At 49.4% G+C, this 20,160-nt stretch overlaps 1 protein-coding gene across 4 annotated transcripts in view; it reads right to left on the bottom strand.

Moving 5' to 3' along the window:
- The window catches only part of LOC127007108 (uncharacterized), a 115,098-nt gene that overhangs the window by 59,412 nt on the left and 35,526 nt on the right, over window positions 1-20,160 (bottom strand). For 3 of the 4 annotated variants that reach the window (XM_050877720.1, XM_050877724.1, XM_050877722.1), the window contains exon 2: window positions 9,461-9,571. In XM_050877720.1, the coding sequence (XP_050733677.1) occupies window positions 9,461-9,571 (111 nt within the window). Of the gene's footprint in view, window positions 1-9,460; window positions 9,572-14,686; window positions 15,172-20,160 lie in introns of those variants that run through there. The other variant, XM_050877719.1, reaches the window with a different exon arrangement.

The raw sequence follows: 20,160 nt of genomic DNA, 5'->3' as shown, positions 1-20,160 counted from the left end.
GCGTCCCCGCCATACACCGTGCTTGAAGGTCTTTCGTTCCTCGTTGTTGTGCTCTAGGCCGTCTCCTGCATTCCCGACGCCGCCTGACCTCAAGTTGTTGTCTCTCCTTCAAACCTCTTCGGCTGCGGTTTTCTTTATTACCCCGCAGCCACTGAGCCGCCACCGCCGCCGCCACACACAGAGCTGTTGAGGCATTGTTCGTAGGTGTTCCCAGTACTTGACCTCAACTTGCCACTCATATCTTCCCGGCTTTGTAATACTTTGATGTCACTCATTGTGCATAAACAACGAGATAATGCTCACGTATATCAAGAGGGGAGTATCAAGACACCTCTCTATTTGGAACTGATCTCTTATTTGGACGCTCATTTCAATTTGCTTGTATTGGAGAAGTACTGAGTGGGCTTTTTTGCATTCTCTTTGTTTTTGTCCTTGAGCTATTTCCTCTACTGTGAAAAAAAAAAAAATCAAAATACAAAATGCAGCGGGGCCAATAAGGAAAGACACACAGGATGTCGCATAATTTCGATGATGCAAATAAATTCCGACGTGAAATTAGAATGACAGGAAAAGGAAGTCGTCCATTGTCACACACTGCGCACTGCCTATGCCGAGGAGCAGCGGAAAGCGACCTTCATGCACGCGGGTGAATCTTCCCCGGCGAGCAGCAGGTATAACGCACACACGGCAGGAGAAATCTTGCACTTAACCTTGGAGGCGCGCTAAGGTTGTGGGGAGTAGAAGGAAGGGGCGTAATGGTGATGTGGGGAGGAACATCAAGGGGAGGGAAGGTGCAGTCTCGCCAGAGTGCCTCGGCGGCTCTGCTAATGATGTGGGAGTGAGGTGGGGAGAAGCTAATCAACGTTTCTAATAGGTAAGGCGTGTGATGAGCTAGGCTAAGTTTCAATCCTTTTAAACTTCCTCGGCTTCAACATTCTACATCACCAAGAACACAAGAACCACCTTCGCCCCTCTGAAAACACTGGGCACCTTATGCACTCCGACAGCATGTTAGTCACTTATGCGATTTGTTCCGTCGGTCCCAGTACAAACACAGCGACCCGGAAACCTGGCTGCGCACACCTGGCAGTCATTACTCAGGCTCGAGGCGGCCAATCGATACCTCCCTAACGACTGACCCTGGGCGACGACGACCACCACGCCGCCAGCTGGTCCGCCGGCACCTACCACCCCACCTGACGCCTATGTACTACAGCCCCCGCCCCCTACATCCCCTTCTTCTCCACCACCCCTTCTGACGCCAATATACACCTCCCTACGCCTACACACCTCCTTCCCTCTCCACCACCCCAAATGAGGTCTATGCACACCCCCCGTCCCCTTCATCCCCTTCTTCACCACCGCATCTGACGCCTATGTACACCTCCTTACCCTTACACATCCCCTAAATGCCAAAGTACACTCCCTTACCACTACATCTTCACCATACCACACCCCTACATCACACCTCTCCTGCACCTCCTACTCACCTCCCCTTCACCCCTGCACCTCTTACTCACCTCCTCTCTCTATGTCTCACCCTGTTCACCCCCTTCACTCCCCCTCACCCTGACGTCACCCTGCACCTCCCCTCCTACTCTCTATTGCCACCATTCTTATCCTCCCCCACCATTAAACTGACGTTCCCTTCCCCCTCAGTTTGATCTAGCATTGTCCTTCTTTCTCCCCCTTTCATGGCGCCAGTCCCTTTTTCTTTCCCTCCCTCCCTCCCTCTGGCGCCGTCTTAGCTTCTACACACACACACACACACACACACACACACACGCGCGTCTATATTGGTCGACGTTCCACACCATTCGTCTTCCCATCACTCCTCCGCCTCACATCCATCCTTCATTCAACCCACGTCAGTCACAGGTTACGTTATCGACGCATCGGCTTCTAAATCAGGACGGGAGCTATTTTCGTCGCTACACGCGCTATTTTCATCCGGACGAGAGAAAGGTGACAGAGAAAGAGAAAGGGAACCAGTAGGAAGCGGGCGAAAGCAGAGAAAGAGTGAGGAGGAAGAGGAGGAAGAGGAGGAGGAGGCAGCAAGCATGGGAACGGAGCACGTGACGCCGGAACATACACCTGCTTCCACCCCTCACACCTGGATCCACATGCACAATTAATCACCCCCGTTATAACCCGCCGGCAGCTCCACCCTTTCGTTATCCTTTGTCCCCTGAGCAGACTCCACCTCCTCCTCTTCCTCCACTCCTCCTTTTCCTCCTTATCTCCCTTCAGCAGAGTCATCTCCCGTCATGCAGGATTCTTATTTTGTGTTTCTCATTACCACACATCCTCCAGGGTAGCTTGTTTTCTTTCTTTCTTATATTCTTTTTTTTTTTTTAAGTCCCACGCCACTGTTGTGTATCCATCTTTATTTATCTCAGTCAGTGTTTACGAAGGAGTGTTTTCTTTTCCTCCGCAGACATCCTTTTAGATTGTTAGTGTTTGTTCAGCTTCGTCGCACCCTCTTTCACTGCCTCTATATGCCTCATCATGCTCTCTCGTTTCGTATATTTTATTTCCCACATGATTTACACACTTCATAAGAAAGAAATGACAACAAACTACGTAACTATCCATCTAACTATTTAAACACAACATCCCTTAAATATAAAAACAGAAACGACAAAAGAACTACGCTGGTAAGACAACATTCCTACAAGTCTTCAACATCAAACATAACACAAAGACCATGTCATGTATTCTCATTGCGCTAAAGTTCCCCCTGCAAGTCAAGACGAGGTGTTTGGGGCACAGAACGCTGCTTAGAGACCCCCATATGCAAGGCAACGGCCAAACGAGGAGCGGAAATGGCAAGTAAGCTTAACCAGGGAATGTATTGACCGATCTGAGTAAGCTGTAGGTTAGTGAGGGGAAGAGAGGGGAAGGGGAAGGGGAAGAGAAGGGGAGGATGAGGGGAGGGGAGAGGACCTTCATAGCACGTCACCACAGCACGCAACGACACACACACACACACACACAAAAAAAAGTCGTAGTATAGATTCACACAGGACCATCATCACACACACACACACACACACACACACACACACACACACACACACACACACACACACACACACACACACACACACTTTGTCTCCCTTCCTGCCCCCTCCCTTCCCCCCTTAACCACCCGTTCCTCCTTCCCCCCTTATCAGCTGACCACATCACACTCCCTCCACTATCGGCATCGCTTGTTTTGTCTGTTAAGTATAAAATCACTATTACTTAGGATCTTATCGTTGACATCACACCTCACCCACCCACTACTGAAGCCCTAACAGTTATCTTCAAAGTAGAAGTAGTAATAGTAGTAGTAGTAGTAGTAGTAGTAGTAGTAGTAGTAGTAGGAAGAGGAGGAAGAGGAATAGGAGGAGGGGTGTTTTTTTTTTTTGGTGTGCGAAGTCTGTCCCTCTTCGCCTAATTAGCAGCCAGGTAACTCCATCTAATAATCAATTCTCACAGGTGGATCAGGACAACCGAGAATGGGATCGGGAAGGGGGAAAGGGAAGGTTGATGACTGCTCTCCCCTATCTTCCCCTTTTTTGCAGCTGTTTCCTCCCCTCAAATCGCCACGCGCCCTCTTGATCGCACACACACACACACACACACACACACACACACACACACACACACACACACACACACACACACACACACACAGATAAAACATATAATAAACCCTTACTGCGTGAATATTGTTTTTCCTGTCTATCTAATCTTCATAGGATATCCTTTGTAAAATTCTGCATACGATTCCATTTTTATTATTATTATTATCATCATCATTATTTTTGTTGATTCTCTTCCTGTGTTCACGTTTTCCTCCCCTCATTTTCGTAATCCTTCTTTTCCCTCGATCCATATTTTTTATCAGCTCCTCCTCCTTCTCCTCTGTCAAGGGCACGACCAAAGCTTTGCAGGAGTCACAAGGCCCGAGAGAGGAAGACCGTGATTACCTTTGACTGCACACACACACACACACACACACACACACACACACACACACACACACACACACACACACACACACACACACACACACACACACACACACACACACACACTCAACGCAAAAAGGAACAAACACATACTCTCTCTCTCTCTCTCTCTCTCTCGCCGCCCACAGCCACACCAACACAGCCACACCCTCTTCTCACACTCACACAGACGTCTTGACACCTTGACTGTGCCTCGTGTTCCCGCGGCGACCACACCCACACCGTCCCTCCTAAGTCCATCAGATCAACAGAAAGACAAACCTGATAGATGTTATATATAGATAGGTAACGAGCCCCCTGGTGTCTCGAAAGCTGAGGCAGATGACATTTCAACGGCAATACCTGTTTACCTTCTGACCTTGACTAGGAATTTAAAGTACTCAGCTGTGGGGTATTTACTTTCCCTTTCCTGGGCAATACGTGGAACTCCTCCCGACCCTGACTCCATCCACATTTTCATCTTCCCTTTCCTCCTCGGAGACCATCATTACCACACACAAAGGATGGCGACGTTCAGGCGTGCGCGTTGGCGACACTGATTCATACACTTTACACTCTTAAGCCTGATGTACGGGCTCGCCGCTATCGTGTGTGTGGCAGCGTGCGTGTGTGGGCGGCCGAGGGTGGAGGGCAGCGATGGACGGGTGGGGGAGGGGATGGGGAGGATGGAGGGGATAGGGAGGGGCAGTCTATCACCTTCACCCTCGGTAATAGCACCTCCACCCTCCTCCTTCCGCCGCCGCCGCCGCCTAAAACACTATGATGCTATTGACCTCTTTTTTATGTGATTAGATTAACACAAACAGGTACCGTAAGCACCGATGATTTGTTTCGTATACAGAGCGATGCGCTATCACTTATCTTATCGCTTGTAACGAAATGACTGGCCTAAATATTGACTTTTAATGCCGTCAGGTGAAAATATGCTGAAGTTTTAATATGTATAATCTGTATAATAGCCGCGGAGAGCATTATGGTAGCGAGGAAGGATTAAAAAAGGGTTATATTGGGCGTTGTTTATGCTTTCCCAAGGTTGAGGTCTGAGGGGACGCAACCATCAGTCTCCACACGTCACCAGGGAACATTAAAGCTCCCGCACCGCCGCGATAACAGGCCCCGGTGCTGCCTCGCTCCTGCCGCTGCATTTGTCGCACAGGAAGAACGAGACGGGCGAGTATCAGGCAGTAAATCGACCCCCGTAAGAACGTCCGCCTTCCTCCTTCCCCTCCAGCCCTACACACACCGAAACATACTTGACAACCACACGCTCACACCCACCCACACCTGCCCCTTCTCCCGACGTACTCCTGGAGGTGAAGGTGGTGGAGGACGTCCCTACACTTTGCGCTCAGTCTAAAGCCTCACACACCTCGCCCTAACTACCGTCTCCTTCCAATTACGAGCGCCACAACCCGTCGTCCCCAGCCACAAACAACCACTTGACCCGCTCCCCCGTCACCCGCAGGCCTCGCCACTTATAATGAACTATCAGTCTGCGGGACGGGCAGGTCATTAGGATCAAACTAATTATACACGAGTAGAGACGCGCTCCCTTTCTTCTCCTCTTCCTCTTATCTCGAACGCAAAACAAAGAGTCACGTCCTTATGAAAACACGCACCAACTCTCGGGTACTTTCATGGGTTACTGAACCACTAGGAAGGTAAAGGTAGAGAGGGGTGCAAACGTTAAAGCTGCGCGTGGTTGCGGTGTTCATCTCCGTCGCAAGGGATAAAACTTGAAGCTATGCCAGACCCACAAAAAACATGAAAGCAAAAACAAAACGTGTGATTGATTGACAGTGAGGTTTCAAGTCGGCCCAAGAACAAAGGAACACACATGAAGGATACAGATGAGAAATAACACCAATTTGTATCCTAACCTGACTTGTTATACCCCTTGTGATTACCTTGTGAGAGCCGCCAGACGCCCTGTTCACAGCGCCACCTCCCACCCACCCACCCAGTCATCTTTCCTTCTTCTTCCCCGCCCCGCCACGCCTCTCCTAATGACCTGACGTGACCTCTGTGTATCATCAATGGAGGCTGGGAGATAATACGACAAACCTCTCATAAGCGACACTCCCCCATAATTACATAAGGGGTTAATGTATCTTATCAACCCCGGCGACTGTTAATGTATACACCTGGTGGCCTTGACTCTTCCTCTGTTGATCATTCTCAGCCTCCACGCTATTGTTTTTTTCTTTTTTCTTTTCTCTCTTGAATCTTGAGCTGTGACGATTTCCCAAGTGGTGGTGGTGGTGGGGGGGGGGGGAGAAGGAGATTGGGGTTATTTATTATCCCATCATCATTATCATAAGTCACGTCTCCTTAATTTTTGTTATATTTAAGTATTTTTTCCTTCGTCACAGCCTGCGGTGGAGTTTAATGATACGGCAAACATTCTTAACTTCCTTCTTCTTTCTTCTTCTTCTACTTTTTCTTTTTCTTCTTCTTCTTATTTTTATTATTCTACTTTTCTTCTTCTTTTACTTTTCTTCTTCTTCTTCTTCTTCTTCTTCTTCTTCTTGTCTTCATCATCTCCTTTTCTTCCTGGGTATCTTTCCGGCGCCGACTGTCCTCCCTGGCACTCTCCTCTTTCCTTCACCTCCTGCCTCATCTTCCTCGTCCTGACGTAACACACCTTCGCTTCTTCCTTCACCTTGACATCCCTTTCCCTCGGCTCTGCGTCATCTCCGTCTTATATCACATTCCTTCTAACCTTGACATCGCTGGAGGCTCGAACCACTTCCTTCACCTTCCCATTATCTCATCTCCATCGTCATCATCTCCCTCTTCTTTTCTCTCTCCTATCACCACACAGCACCATCTTCCCTCCTACCCTTCCCTCCTCTCCACCCTAGTCAACGCCCTCTGCCACCCACTTCTCCTCCCTCTCATCCCCTTCCATCGTCTTCTCTCTCATCGTCATCGCCTTCTGCGTCGCCTCTCGGTCCCTTCACCCCTATCGCTCGCCCCCGTGGCTTCGAGTTCTATCCCCGTCACATCTCGCCGCGGGTGAGGGCGGGGCCGGATCCAGGTGGCCCGGCACACCCCTAAGAGTTATCCAGGTGGTTCATGCGTGCCACGGCGGGGAAGGGAAGGAAGGAGGGAGGAAGAGGGATGAGGTAGGTAGGTTGTTGTTGCCCTCCGATGCTATCTACCTACTTGCTTCTTTTTTTTTTACAGCAAAGGAGTCAGTTCAAGGGCATAAAAAAGGAAACAATGAAAAAAATTAAAGCCCGCTACTCACTGCTCCTAAAAAGAGTTAGAGGAGTGGTCTCTGGTTCTGGTTCTTTCTTTCTTGCTTTTTGTGATGATTTTACTCGTCTTCTATTGTCTGTTTACTTCGTGTTCTCTCCTTCTCTCTATCTATCGTTCTCCCAGCATTCACATTACATTTCATAATCACAGTTCACAGTTTCCCGTTTTCCTTCCCCGAGCAACACGGAAAACACAACAGCATCGCATCCTTCCTACTGCACCCTCCTCCTCCCTCTCTTTCCCCTTCTGACTCGGGTGGGAAAAAAATCAGGAAAAGAAAACGTAATTGCCCGAGGCAAAATTACATTAACTCAGGAAATCTCGGAAGAGCAACGCTGTCACCTTGAATTTCTCCCCTTCCCTACGTACAGGTGAAGGAGAGGATGGCTGGGGGGCTGAGTAGGGGGGGGGGGGCTCGTATCCTCACCTGCGTCACGGTTCAAGGGGAAGGGGACAAGACCGCCTCTTCCTCATCCCGGCCACTTACTGTGTTTAATATCCGTGTCTCTGTTTTGCGAGTCTGCCACGACGGGGTGAACTTCTTGCCGGGCGCGAAAAATATACTGAATTATGCTAAGTAACCACTCGCGCGCCGTCCTTCAGCGCTGCAATACTCCATGTGATCACTACTAATAGGGTTGGTATTCTCCGACGCTTCCAATCCTCACATCAACTATCTCCAAAGGCCAAAAAGGAGATCAATCGGGTTCTAATGAGTGCTGTTTTAGGTTTGTCGTGGTATAGAAGGGTCAAACTACCACTGGGTCAAAAAACTACCCTTGCAATGGCCCGAACTCACTTGAAAGTCTTGTCAAATGTGTGTACTTGGGGCCGAAATGTTTAAGAATTTGGCCCCTAGTGTCCCGGGCAACTATCACCACCACCCCCGCCCCCGCCAGACACCCGATCGTCTTCCCGCCTCGCTGCGCATCCAAGTCACGTGCGGCAAGGTCAGTCGACGTGCTTTTTGCTGCAACGTTATACACACAAGCGTGCATTCCGTCCCAAGGAAACTCCACGCATGCGAAATACCATGTTGGCGATATTTAATTAACGATGGAAATAAATTTAAATCTATAGGTTTCATATTCAAAGCTAATTCTTTACTTAGAGTCCACGCGGCTTCCTGATTAAGATCTGAAGAAAGTTAAGCGCCAGACTTTCTCCCAGGTGAAGGTGGCTACAACCTGCCTCGTAGTGGTCGTCGTAGTGCAATCAGAGCAAGTATGCCGGCGCAGCAGTGGTCGTGCCTCGGCGGCGGCTCGCGGGGTCATTGCAGTGACTGGTGGAACACAGGCGTGAAATTGTTGTTTGGAAAGTGCAAATGAACTGTTGTAGACGAGGCAGCCATTGTGTAAACACGCGCCGGGGTGACGGAGGGCAAGACTTGAATTGTTACACATAAAACTAATGGGAAAACAACAATTACTACAGCCAACACCGCTGCTACGACCACTATGTACTACTACTACTACTACTACTACTACTACTACTACTACTACTACTACTACAACTGCTGCTGCTGCTGCTGCTGCTATAACGTTTTCAAAGAGAAACCCATGACATGCTTCCAACAATTCGAAAAAAAAAAAAAAAGAATAAAACTACGCTTTGGCTAGTCTCCCTTTCAGTGTCACAGCCACTCTCTAATCTGGGAGGTGGCGCAAAGAAGACTGGCTCCGCCACCTGTTGGCAGCCGCATGAACTAGAAGACTCCTCCCTCCCATTTTCTTCGAGCTCTTTTAGCATACACTTAGATAGTCTTGCATACTACTACTTTACATGATGACTGTTTTAAATACTTAAATGCGCAAGATAGTTAACAATCTAGTATTTTAATGGCAATAAAAGTGTGCTTCAAAGTTATTACTGTGCTTTGCCTTGGTAGTTAACATTTTTTTGGTGTACGTCGGTGGAGTTCAGCGCAATGCTGGAGGCTGACTACCTAGAGGACGGATGTGCTTAGTCATATAATGAGTGTTCTTGGAAGACAACGAACGGTGCACAGGTAATTCGGGTACGCGTGACACATTACAGAGACGATGACGGTGAGTCAAAGAGTGAAATTAAACATCCTTAATTGTGAAAGGGAAAGACATATGGTAGTGAATTAATGACGTACTAAGATGATGAAAGATGCAGCAGTGCCATGATGAAACAGGTGTGTCGGTACTTACCTGGGTGAGTCTATCATGGTGGGACGCGAGGTGGTGTCGGTCGGGGTGGTCAGGGTGGGTGTCGACGAGCAACGAGGCGAAGTACTGCTCGTACTCCGACAGCCGCTCCACCTGCAACAAGGACGAAGAGGGTTAGTCACAGGTAACACAAGACCTCCACGTCACTCAGGTTCACACAGGTGACTCACGTGGGACTCAGGCAACGGGAGAATAAAGCGGTGACTCAATAGGTAATGGCTATCGTCGGGTAGGACTGATAAGGGAAAGCTATGAAGATGTTTTGAGTTTGGCATCGTCGGTATGCGATGCTTTCTGCGCCGGCTATTGTTCCCCGTCACAACAATCAATTACTGCCAGGCGAGTTTCTGTATCCGTCGCGAGAGATTATGACAGAGAGCCTTGTAGATGCTGCATCATTACTGGGGAGGGATGAGGAATGGCCGCAGTGAAGAAAGCTGACACCCAGGCGCAACGTGTACCCGCAGACCACCTTCAGCAGCACCAGCCACTGACCCGCCATCTCGCGTGTCCGTTGCCTCCGTGGCTGCCTCACTTCCTCTTCTTCCTCCTCCCGCAGACACGCCCACGGTAACCATCCCTTCACTTCCTCATGCCGGCAGGAGGAAGGCAGCGCATCGTACCCGCAGTGTGTGGTAACCTTGATACATCAGATGCTGCGACTTATTTTCTTTTTTATAATATTTAAGGGAGGTGAACAGGAGAGAGTAACTGTGCAGTGACCGCCAGGGACAACACTCTCAGGCCACACCCGCATACTTGGCGCTCTCCACCGTCCAAAGCCCTACTCAGCCTCATGACCTGCAGCGTTCTCCTTGGTGCTCTGATGCATCTCCAAACACCACTTGTGATGTCCAACACTGCATTACAAAGCCTGTCGTACAAGTAACATCTCCTTAAATAGAGCAACGTATTGGTTATGTGAGGAAGTCAACGCAGAAAGGGTCAATTTTGTGGTTTCTTCTCAGGTAAGCAAAGTGAGTGACAGGTGAGCAGGTAAACCGGAGCAGCCAGGAGAAGCGGGAAGTACAGGGGAGTGAGTGAGGCAGAGTCGCGGAACATCAGGTGTCTCCCAAATATGTCATGCTTGTCAAACTTCCCTCCATTACTCTGCCAGGAGACGGTTGGAGACGGCCGGGGGAAAAATGCACCGCCAAATGTGGGAACGATGAGTGTATTCCCAAAACGGGTCTCCACTACGAATGTGTCTGTTCCTGGTGCCCTTTTATCGGTGCTCATGTGTTGTAAACGTTGCCGGGAACTCAATGCAGTGCTCAGGAGGGACAAGTCGAAGGAAACACAGCATTTTGAGTGTTACCTGAGGCGTGTGTGTGGGCCGCTCAGGTGGGCCTCGTAACCAGCACTGCCTCGCCGATGTGGGTCAGGAATCTTTACCATCAAGCATAAATAATCGGCCTAGGTCTGCCCCGTGGGTGATCCATCTCGTGGCACAACGCTGCTGCCTGTGGGTGGCTGCGGCGGACAGAGGGAGCCCGGAGCCGAGAGGGAGGAGGGGAAGGCTGTCGTGGGAAGGGTTGGCGGGCAGAGTGAAGGGCCCCAAGGCGTCCCGGTGTTAATCCTCCCATGATGGATTGTTTACCACAGCGCCGCCTCCGAGGAGAGTAGCGGAGGATGTATTGTGGTGGTGGTGGTGGTGTTTTTGTTGTTGTTGGTCGTGGTGATGGTGTGTGTGGGGGGGGGGGGGAGGTTGATGTAGCGCCTCAGGCAAGAACGGTGTTTTCTGTCATATTTTCGCAGGCAGTCAGGTTGTGATTTACATACGTGTTTTCTTTGTGTGTGTGTGTGTGTGTGTGTGTGTGTGTGTGTGTGTGTGTGTGTGTGTGTGTGTGTGTGTGTGTAATTGCAGCCACTAATTACACAATTTTCTTTTTACACACCAAGTTTCTTTTATGAGACACACTAGTTTCTGCCAATTAAGAGCCATCATATGTGTGTGCATGAGTGTGTGTGTGTGTGTGTGTGTGTGTGTGTGTGTGTGTGTGTGTGTGTGTGTGTGTGTGTGTGTGTGTGTGTGTGTGTGTGTGTGTGTGTGTGTGTTAGTGCGTGTGTCATGCCGTATGCTTGTGTCTGGGGGCGCTGGCGTGCTGTAAACACGTCTTGCATTACCAAACACTTCCCTCTCTCCCTCCCTTCGAGTAGGAACATGCGGGACACAACAACACACCCACCCACAGTTTCACAGGAACCAACACACGGTACTACTTCCTCTCGCCTCTACCTCGCCAGAAAGCAAACTGATGACGACTGGGTTAGAAAGGGCGACCAACACCCTCACCGCAAGTCTTGGGTTTTGCGGAAATGTCATGAAACACTGACTTCGTGAGAAACTAGGAGCTCATTGCTTCCCGGGACGTGCGGTCTAGTGCTTCCTCAGCTATAAGAACACGCCGGGCTATTCATGGGGGATCAGCGCCTTGTTACTGTCAATGTGAGGAAGCGTGAAAGTGAAACAAACCAAAAACAGGCATTCAGATCACAAACTTCGCATCGGTATTCTGAGTTCGAAAGGATTCAGACAGAAGATATTAGTGAAGAGAATAGGAAAGGCTTCTCTTTTCTTTGACACTGAGACAGATACTTGAGATAAAAAAAAAGTAAAACAAAAACACTAAAAAAAAATCTATTTGTGATACGTATTTCAAGATGCATCAACAAACGACGTCTCGATATCGCCAAGCTAAAATGTTCGTCTACTTCTCCACGTGGCAAATATAGACGCACTCTCACTGGTACGAAGAGAAATGCGATACAAAAAGGTCCTCAACTCTGTAAATTGATGACCTCTGCAGGAAATGCTTCTCGGTTTCTTGTTCATGACAGGTGACAATGGACGTACCCAAGTCATTACGGTGAGAAAAAAAGTGTGTAAAAAGAATAGAAAATGTCCTTGACCGTGTAAGCCGACACTGATAGGCACGGTGCAAGTCTTGGATCTTCGCTGCGATACTGAGTCGTGTTAAGTGACCACAAAGGCGGCTACGACTAGGGAGGATTTGTAACTACTGCGACACACACACACACACACACACACACACACACACGCACACAGTTCAAGGACTAAGCTGCTCTAGATTCCGTACAAGTGGATAATTATCAGTCGCCTCCGTCAATCACTGTCTCATTGTGAACCGCTAATATCTTCAGCGACACTTTTTCTTCCCTTCCTTTGTTTCATTTCTTATACGCAATACTCCAATTCAGTCTTAATCGTGTCCCGCTCAAGGTTATTCATGTATTTGAGTCTTGCCATGCCAATCCTCTGTCTCTTTGTTTCTGATCTTCCTTTGAGCCTTCAGTCGTACCTAGCCTTACCTAACCCCCTCCATGCATCCCGACCCTCCCCGCACCATGGCTTCCGTCACTCTAAGTTGTAAAATCATCCAAAGACGTGAAGCCGGACCCTTGCATTAACACTTTCCCCTACCACGTCTAAGCTGGCACTGACGGGGTCGTATAATATTTCCTGTGAGTTTCAGTTTTACAAAGTGTCAAATAAGACTTCCAGAAAAGGTAACTCGGGTTTTTTTTTTTTTCCACGGTAGAGGTGACAGGCGAAGGGCATAAGAGAGAGACAGAGAAAAAAAAAGTAACACACCGCTCCATATATAACCAAAGCTGCCAAAAGAATATGATCAAGTTTAGTTCAAGTGGTGTTTGATACTCTCCGTTTGAAGCATGTAAAGCTTTAGGAGGAACGAGAAGCCAACCTGCCTGCCCTCAACTAACAGGAGGACGGGGGGTGGGTGGGGGGGTGGGGGGGGGGAGGGAGGGACCTCAGACTTGATACCCTCCAATGATTGCCCAGCGTGCCAAGGAACAATGGCGGGGCGAAGTATTGTTTACCATTAAGGAACAACACACTGATGGGGCGCAAAGGTCTGCCCATTCACAGCGCAGGAAGGTCACTCGCCAGAGGTCACCACTCGATTGTTTGGCTTCTGGCACCAGTGAAGACATCCGACGCGTGTTACGGCGAGGCCCACGAGAGAGAAAACAAAACGGAAAGGCTGAGATCTCTGTGATGGGATGCCCTTTCGAGGCAACCACTCCGGGCCCGCATTCTCAAACATTAGGGGCTTCGACATCCACATGTGATTAGACCTTCCTAGAGTTTGTTGATATTTGGATGGGGAGTTTAGGAGCCTGTAGTGATAATTTGACGTGGTTTCTGCATCATTTATGTAAAAAATCACTCATGAACCCGACTAATCTCTTGTGGCCTGGAAATGCTTGAGAGCCCGCAGCGCCTGAGATACAGCCCCCGACCTGCTGCTTCAGTGAAAGGAGACGCGACGAGAATGGGCGCCCTGGCTCTGCGAAGGGCCGCGTAACCTTAATATATAGGGGCAAAAACCTTACCTCGGGAAGTAATGAGAACACTTAATTAATGATCTCCGTTGTCGAATTCTTACATGTATTTTTTTATGTATTTAATTTCTTGTATATAATTGTTCGATGACATTATTCTTTTGTATACAAAGTGAAAAAATGTGAAACTAATACGCTCCATTTTATATGTAACGAATTAAAAAGAGTTGAGGATTCTTATACTTAAGTCTCTGGTATATAAATGATTATGTAATGTCGCTGATCCGATAAAAATGCGATAACCCAACATTGTGTCTCTTGTCAGCCCAACCACTCGCATGATATGATGAGTAAAACACACTAATCATAATGTCTGGCGTGATGCCGACTTGGCACAGACGGAGTAACCACAATAATTACCAAGTCTAGAGCTACTTCGACAAGGCCGTCAGGAGCAGGACGTGTTGTGTTAGTGGCTCAACACCGCCAGGCTTGCACGCCACCCGCCAGCGTCTTCAACACCTCCTAGCTCTTGTGCACTCGGTTACACTCCCCTTGTTTGCTCTCCCGCGCTCTTAACAGGCTTCTTGGAGCTTTGCCTGCGAATTAAAGAGGGAGGCTCCACCCCGATCCATCAGTCACCGTCCTCCGTGTAATACGAGTCTTTACTCACACCGCTCGACCCTTGCCCATATATAGGTAAGTTTTCGCTTTCACATCTGTCTGAAAGCACACAGGCAGCCCCTCCCACCTCAGGCGTTGTTAAGAAACTACAGTTTAAAAGAACGTGATATGATCGACAGTCTAGACCACAGACAAGACAACCTTAATGCAAATCTATAATAAAAAAAAGTCTCTTGTCGCCCTAGAAACTTTTACCTCCTTGTGGAAGCTCTGGGGAACGTCCAGCGTGGCTAGACTCCATCTTTTGTTGAAGAAGGAGACGCGGCCTTTCAAGAAGTTCTCCATGGCGTGCTGGGGCGTGCTGGTGACCGCCTCACTGCATTCCCACGCTGCCTCCTCCGTTCACGGCTGATAATACATCCATGTTGGCGCGTTATCTAATTTGCACGACCGTCACTGTAATTAATACGACCCGCGGAGACTCAAGGGCAAAGTAGGCCTAAAGCAATCTTAGGCCTAGAGGCACGGCGAGGACACAAGTGCCCCACTCATGGCCAGATCACTTGAAGCGCCCCCAGTGTCGGCAAGGAGAGCGGGGCAGAAAGCGGTTGCCTCACTTATCGTGAAACTCGTCATTAACTGAACGTCCTCGAGGCAGCTTCCTGATGGTGCTTAAGACTTTCCGTGAACTGGGGGAAGGAGGAAGGCAGGGGAGGGTAGAGGGGGCTTTCCTTCGCCACGGTTTAAGCACCACTGACCGCCACTACTTCAGCAAGGGAAATACTGATGACCAGGGATTGTCTTATCTAGCCTTATCTCCCGCTGACTTTTATCTCTCTCTCTCACACACACACACAGCTCTTATCTCTGAATAATCCACATTGTTGTATCATGGCTGAGTATTTATGTTTTGAGGACTCATCACACACCGAAGCAGGCGAAGCAGGAAAGACAACCAGACGCCATGCACTGTCAACGGGGTCACAGGCGCATGCTTTCTGTTTTTTCAGGAGATTAATGCACGACGGAAGGCCAAGGAGCCCGAGGCCTTACCGAGGGGCTTACGTCGGGCTGTGCGGCTTACTGTGTGTTCATGTCACGTGCCCCGAGCTGAGCACCGCCGGGATGGGGAAATGCGTGTGTGTGTGTGTGTGTGTGTGTGTGTGTGTGTGTGTGTGTGTGTGTGTGTGTGTGTGTGTGTGTGTGTGTGTGTGTGTGTGTGTGTGTGTGTGTGTGTGTGTGTGTGTGTGTGTGTGTGCATATCCTGTTTGTTGCATAATATATTTGAAGATAATGGCATGAGGTGAACGTTTGATTTTTGATTGATTGAAAACTCTATAGTAATGAATGACGGCGTGTCCCAAGGTGTTCAGGAGTAAAATCATCACCCCCCCAACACACTAATCTTAATAAAGCGTCAATAACTCAAATAAAGATATAATACAATGCTGTGAATGTCGGTACTTTATGCAATCTATCATAATTATCAGCAAAAATAACAAGGTGTCTTTTCATAAATCAGTTACATAGTCCAAACCAAGAACATAAACAAACCAAAGCTGAGTAAGTGCAACCCGGAAACTGATAAGACGCTTCGGAGAGCTGCCTGATAAGTGAGCGATAAGGGTGGACACGTACGTACCGTGGCGGCGCATGTCATTCAGAAACTACAGCCCGTTGCTCAATAGAAGGCGACAGTCTTTTTATATATAGCAATATCCTTAATTGGGGAAATATTAGGTGGTGGTGACTGGCTTGACTTATAGAGATTCACGTCCGGTTATGACGCTAATATATTCCAAGCATGAAATATTTACGTAACATGAGCTGTATCTTTATCCTTAAGCATGAACATGTATAAATTCTATAGAAATACTTTATTAAATATACACGGAAATACTTATACACAGGCAAGTATAAATCTTTCATCCTTACAAACGGAAATGAGAGAGCAAGCTAGCTAAGCCCCACGCAGTCTCCCTTTCAGCATACACACACACGGCCGACGGTACAAGCGTATACATCTACAAGGACCTTAAGCCTCACCCCGAGATTCAAGTCTACTGTGCGTCCCTTCCTTACAAATCGGGTCCTTTAGTCAACGTCAGGGTCGGCGTTTGAGGAGTAGCTAAACGGCGGGAGGGGGAGCGAGGGCAAAGCCAGTGTACAACGTCGGTAACATGAACTCCGTGGCCTCCAGACAACCCACAACAACAAAGCAAGGCCGGCGCGCAGAGACACAGCAGACGTAAGGTGGGGGTGCTTAAGGGACGGTCAGCGGGGCGACACACACACCTGCTGTTTGAGATAATGAGGCACAGGTGTGATGTGTGTGGTGGTCAGGCAGGCGCACTAAGACCTCGCTTGACGCTGGGTTATATTTAGGCAGCTCTAATGCGTCTGATCTTGATGAAAAACAAATAAAAGTACCAATCTGTGCTATCCTACTTATTTCTTTTTGCCTTTCAATAGTTTTCAGACTGAGGAGGACACGCGCACGGCAAGACAGCACAGGAAAGAGCTAGTGAGGCCGAGGTGAGGCGAGGCAGAGTAAATGTCTGCGAAACTTACGGCGCGTCACTGGCTGGGCTGCAAGCAATGTTCAAAAGTCAAGGGGATTAGTTCTCCTTCGAGTACGAACATGAACTAAATTGCTACACGACGGTAAAGTATCCCTTGTCTCCGTCCCGATAAGCCATGCGCACGCGACTGATTTATGCTGGTGGGCAGGGGCGAAGTTGCCGTGTGGGTGTTGCGAGTGTTGTTTACTGCTGGGCATACGCAAGCAGAAACACTAACCCCGGCACCACTGATAATCCCAATACGCAATACCTACATCCACTTACGAGTTGCAAGGGAGAACGCAAAATAGGGAAGAGTGACGAGGATGAGGAAGTGATCGTTGAGTGTGGGGGTTCAGCGCCACGCCAAGGCCTAGCGATGCACCAACTTGACCTTACTGGCCAGCCACGGTCGTTGAGGCTGGGAGCTCGCACACTCATCTCTCTTCCCAGCCTCTCTCCCTTCGTCCCTCCCTCCCTTCCTTCCTCACTTCCTATTCAGTCCTTTTCCTTCCTCACTCGCTTCTCTTCGTCCCTCCCTCCCTTCTTTCCTCACTCTTCTCTCTTCCCAGCCTCCCTCCGTCCCTCCCTTCTTCACTTCCTATTCGCTCTTTATCCTTCCTCACGTTTCTCTCTCTTCCCAGCATCCCTTCGTCCCTTCCTCATCTCCAATTTGCTTCCTCATTCTCTTCTCTCATCCCAGTCTCCCTCCATCCTTTCCCTTCCTTCCTCACTGCCTATTCAATCCTTATCCTTCCTCACTCTCCCTTCGTCCTCAACACTCTCCTTCACTCCCTCACCTCCCCCCTGACAGGAGCCAAGCCTAAAACATCGTTCTGTGGATTCTTTTCTGCGCATCGTCTGGCCGGTGACTGTGATCTTACGTTATGGCGGGCGAGGGCAGGTTTACGATGCCCTAACGTAGGCTTTTTTCCACGGTGGTCAGCGAGGTGGTAATGGGGAGAGGTGTGTCGGGACGGTAATGTTTCGCGGGGACGATGGACAAGGTATGCACAGGTGTGGCTATAGTGAGGTGACCTTCTGGCTATGGTGTGGCTGATGGGTAGGTTTGTATAGGTGCGTATTGCGTATGGCTGGTATATTCATTCTCGTAGTTGTATTTCTGGTTGTACTGAGGCAGCGTGGTGAGGTGTTGGCAAGTGATGGTGACATGTGCCAAGGGTGTATATATGTGTGTTCTGCTGGTGTAAACATCCGTGTAGTCGTATTTAGTGTTGTAGAAAAGTAGCGTGTATTGGTTTTGTTGCAGTGTTCAGTGTTTTGGTGTACTGAAACAAGGGAGTAGTGTACATGTGTGTGTATTCTGTGTATTTCTAGATGCAGAGAGGCAGCGGGGAAGTGTACATAAGTGTTTTGTAGTCACGTACTGGGCTGTGGTGTGTGGTGTAGTGTTGCATGGAGTATTGCAAGTGTGGTCACGCTGAATTGTATCACGAGGAGGGAGGCTTGAGTGTGGCAATGGCTGGCTGGCGTGGTGGTGGTGGATGTGGTGGTTAGGGATTGGTGATGGTGGTGTGGTGAGGGGCCGGTGGTGGTTGTGGTGGTGTAGGTGTACTGGGACGGTTACAACAGAGCATGACTAGAGTGTGTGTGTGTGTGTGTGTGTGTGTGTGTGTGTGTGTGTGTAGCAGTGTGAGTGTACCGAGTGTGGCAGTGATACGCATGAGGATGGGTCTGAGGGATGTGGTCGCAGTGGCTCTGGTGTGGTTACGTCGATTGCACAGAGGCTAAAATGACTAGATCTCTCTCTCTCTCTCTCTCTCTCTCTCTCTCTCTCTCTCTCTCTCTCTCTCTCTCTCTCTCGTTAGGAGTTTTATGGGGCCTAAAAGCGACAGGTGCGTTTCTGACAACCTTAAAGTTTGAGTAAAGATAAAAAGCTTAACACACTAACACAACAACCTCCTTTTTCCTTCCTCTTGTAGCCAGCCAGCCAGCCATCCTCCCAGCCACTCACCCACTCAGCCTCCCAGCCAGTCACTCAGCCAGCCAGCCAGTAGTAAGCCCTCCACCGCCTCCACCCACCACTCGAAAATCAATTCTGACATTTCCCTTCTGACATTTACGCACAAAACCGTTTCCCGTCCCCTAGTTCCCTTCCCCTGTATCCCTACCGCCCCACCGCCCTAGTCAGCCCCTTTTAACCGTTGACGTGGCATCGGGGTGGAGAGGGAGAGGGAAGCGGAGGGTGTACGGGGGAGGGGACAGGAAGGGGACTCGTGGGGCCCTCTGGTGGGGACGGGAATGAATGAATGGGTGCACAGCGTGACCCACCTACGAGGATAACAAGGCTGCGGCGTGGGCGTGGTTGACGTTACTATGAGGGAGCAAAAAAGGAAGGGCGGGAGGCGGACTGGTGGAAAAAAATGTAAGTTTGGAAGGAAGAAAAAAAAAGGATAGCAAGATAAAGCGAAGAAAAGGAAGGACAATATGGTGAGGCTTGACAAGGAGAAGGAGGAGGAGGAGGGAGGATGTGGGAGAGAGGATTAGACGAAGGGAGAAGATGGAGGGTGGATAAGGGAGGGAAGGAGGGAAGGTATGGGTGACTTACGTGACTGAGAGGGAGAGAAGGAGGGAGGGAGGGAGAGGGAGGAGTAGGAGGAGGAGGAGGAAGAGGAGAGAGGGGTAAGAGACCACAGGAGGGTAGCATTTCAGGGAGGTGCGGGGGTAAATGTCACGTTGAGGAGGAGGAGGAGGAGGAACGGAGAGGGGAGGACCTACCCCAATCCCGCCCCCCCCAATCCCCTCCTTCCTTGCTCCCCTCGCCTGCCATCACGCCATCAAAACAAAGAGTCTTCGGGCAAGGTTTCGTAAAGGGTCGATCAGCTGGCTTCACGGGGGGACTCAAGGAGACTGTGGTCGTGGCCTGCTCAGCGTCCGGGCTCGATAGGGCTTGAGGCTGGGGATGCGGAGGAGGGCTAACTCAACCCCTTTCTCCGTAATTCCTCGGGTTTGTCTGATAAAGCTACTTTCGCTATGGGTGTGTGAAGGGTTGGTTGGGGTCTGCTGAGTGTCCTGGGTTGATATGGTTTAATGGTGGGTGATACGTGGAGCTAAAGAATGATTAAGGCAGTTTTCCCTATTCCCAGTCCCCCATTCTTTAGTGATGAGGAGGATGGGTTGTCGCTTATATATAGTTTTTGAGAGTTG

Source organism: Eriocheir sinensis, chromosome 34 (genome assembly GCF_024679095.1).
Source record: "Eriocheir sinensis breed Jianghai 21 chromosome 34, ASM2467909v1, whole genome shotgun sequence".
Classification (NCBI taxonomy): Eukaryota; Metazoa; Arthropoda; class Malacostraca; order Decapoda; family Varunidae; genus Eriocheir; species Eriocheir sinensis.
The sequence above is the reverse complement of the archived record's forward strand: the minus strand, read 5'-3'. Positions and strand labels throughout refer to the sequence as shown.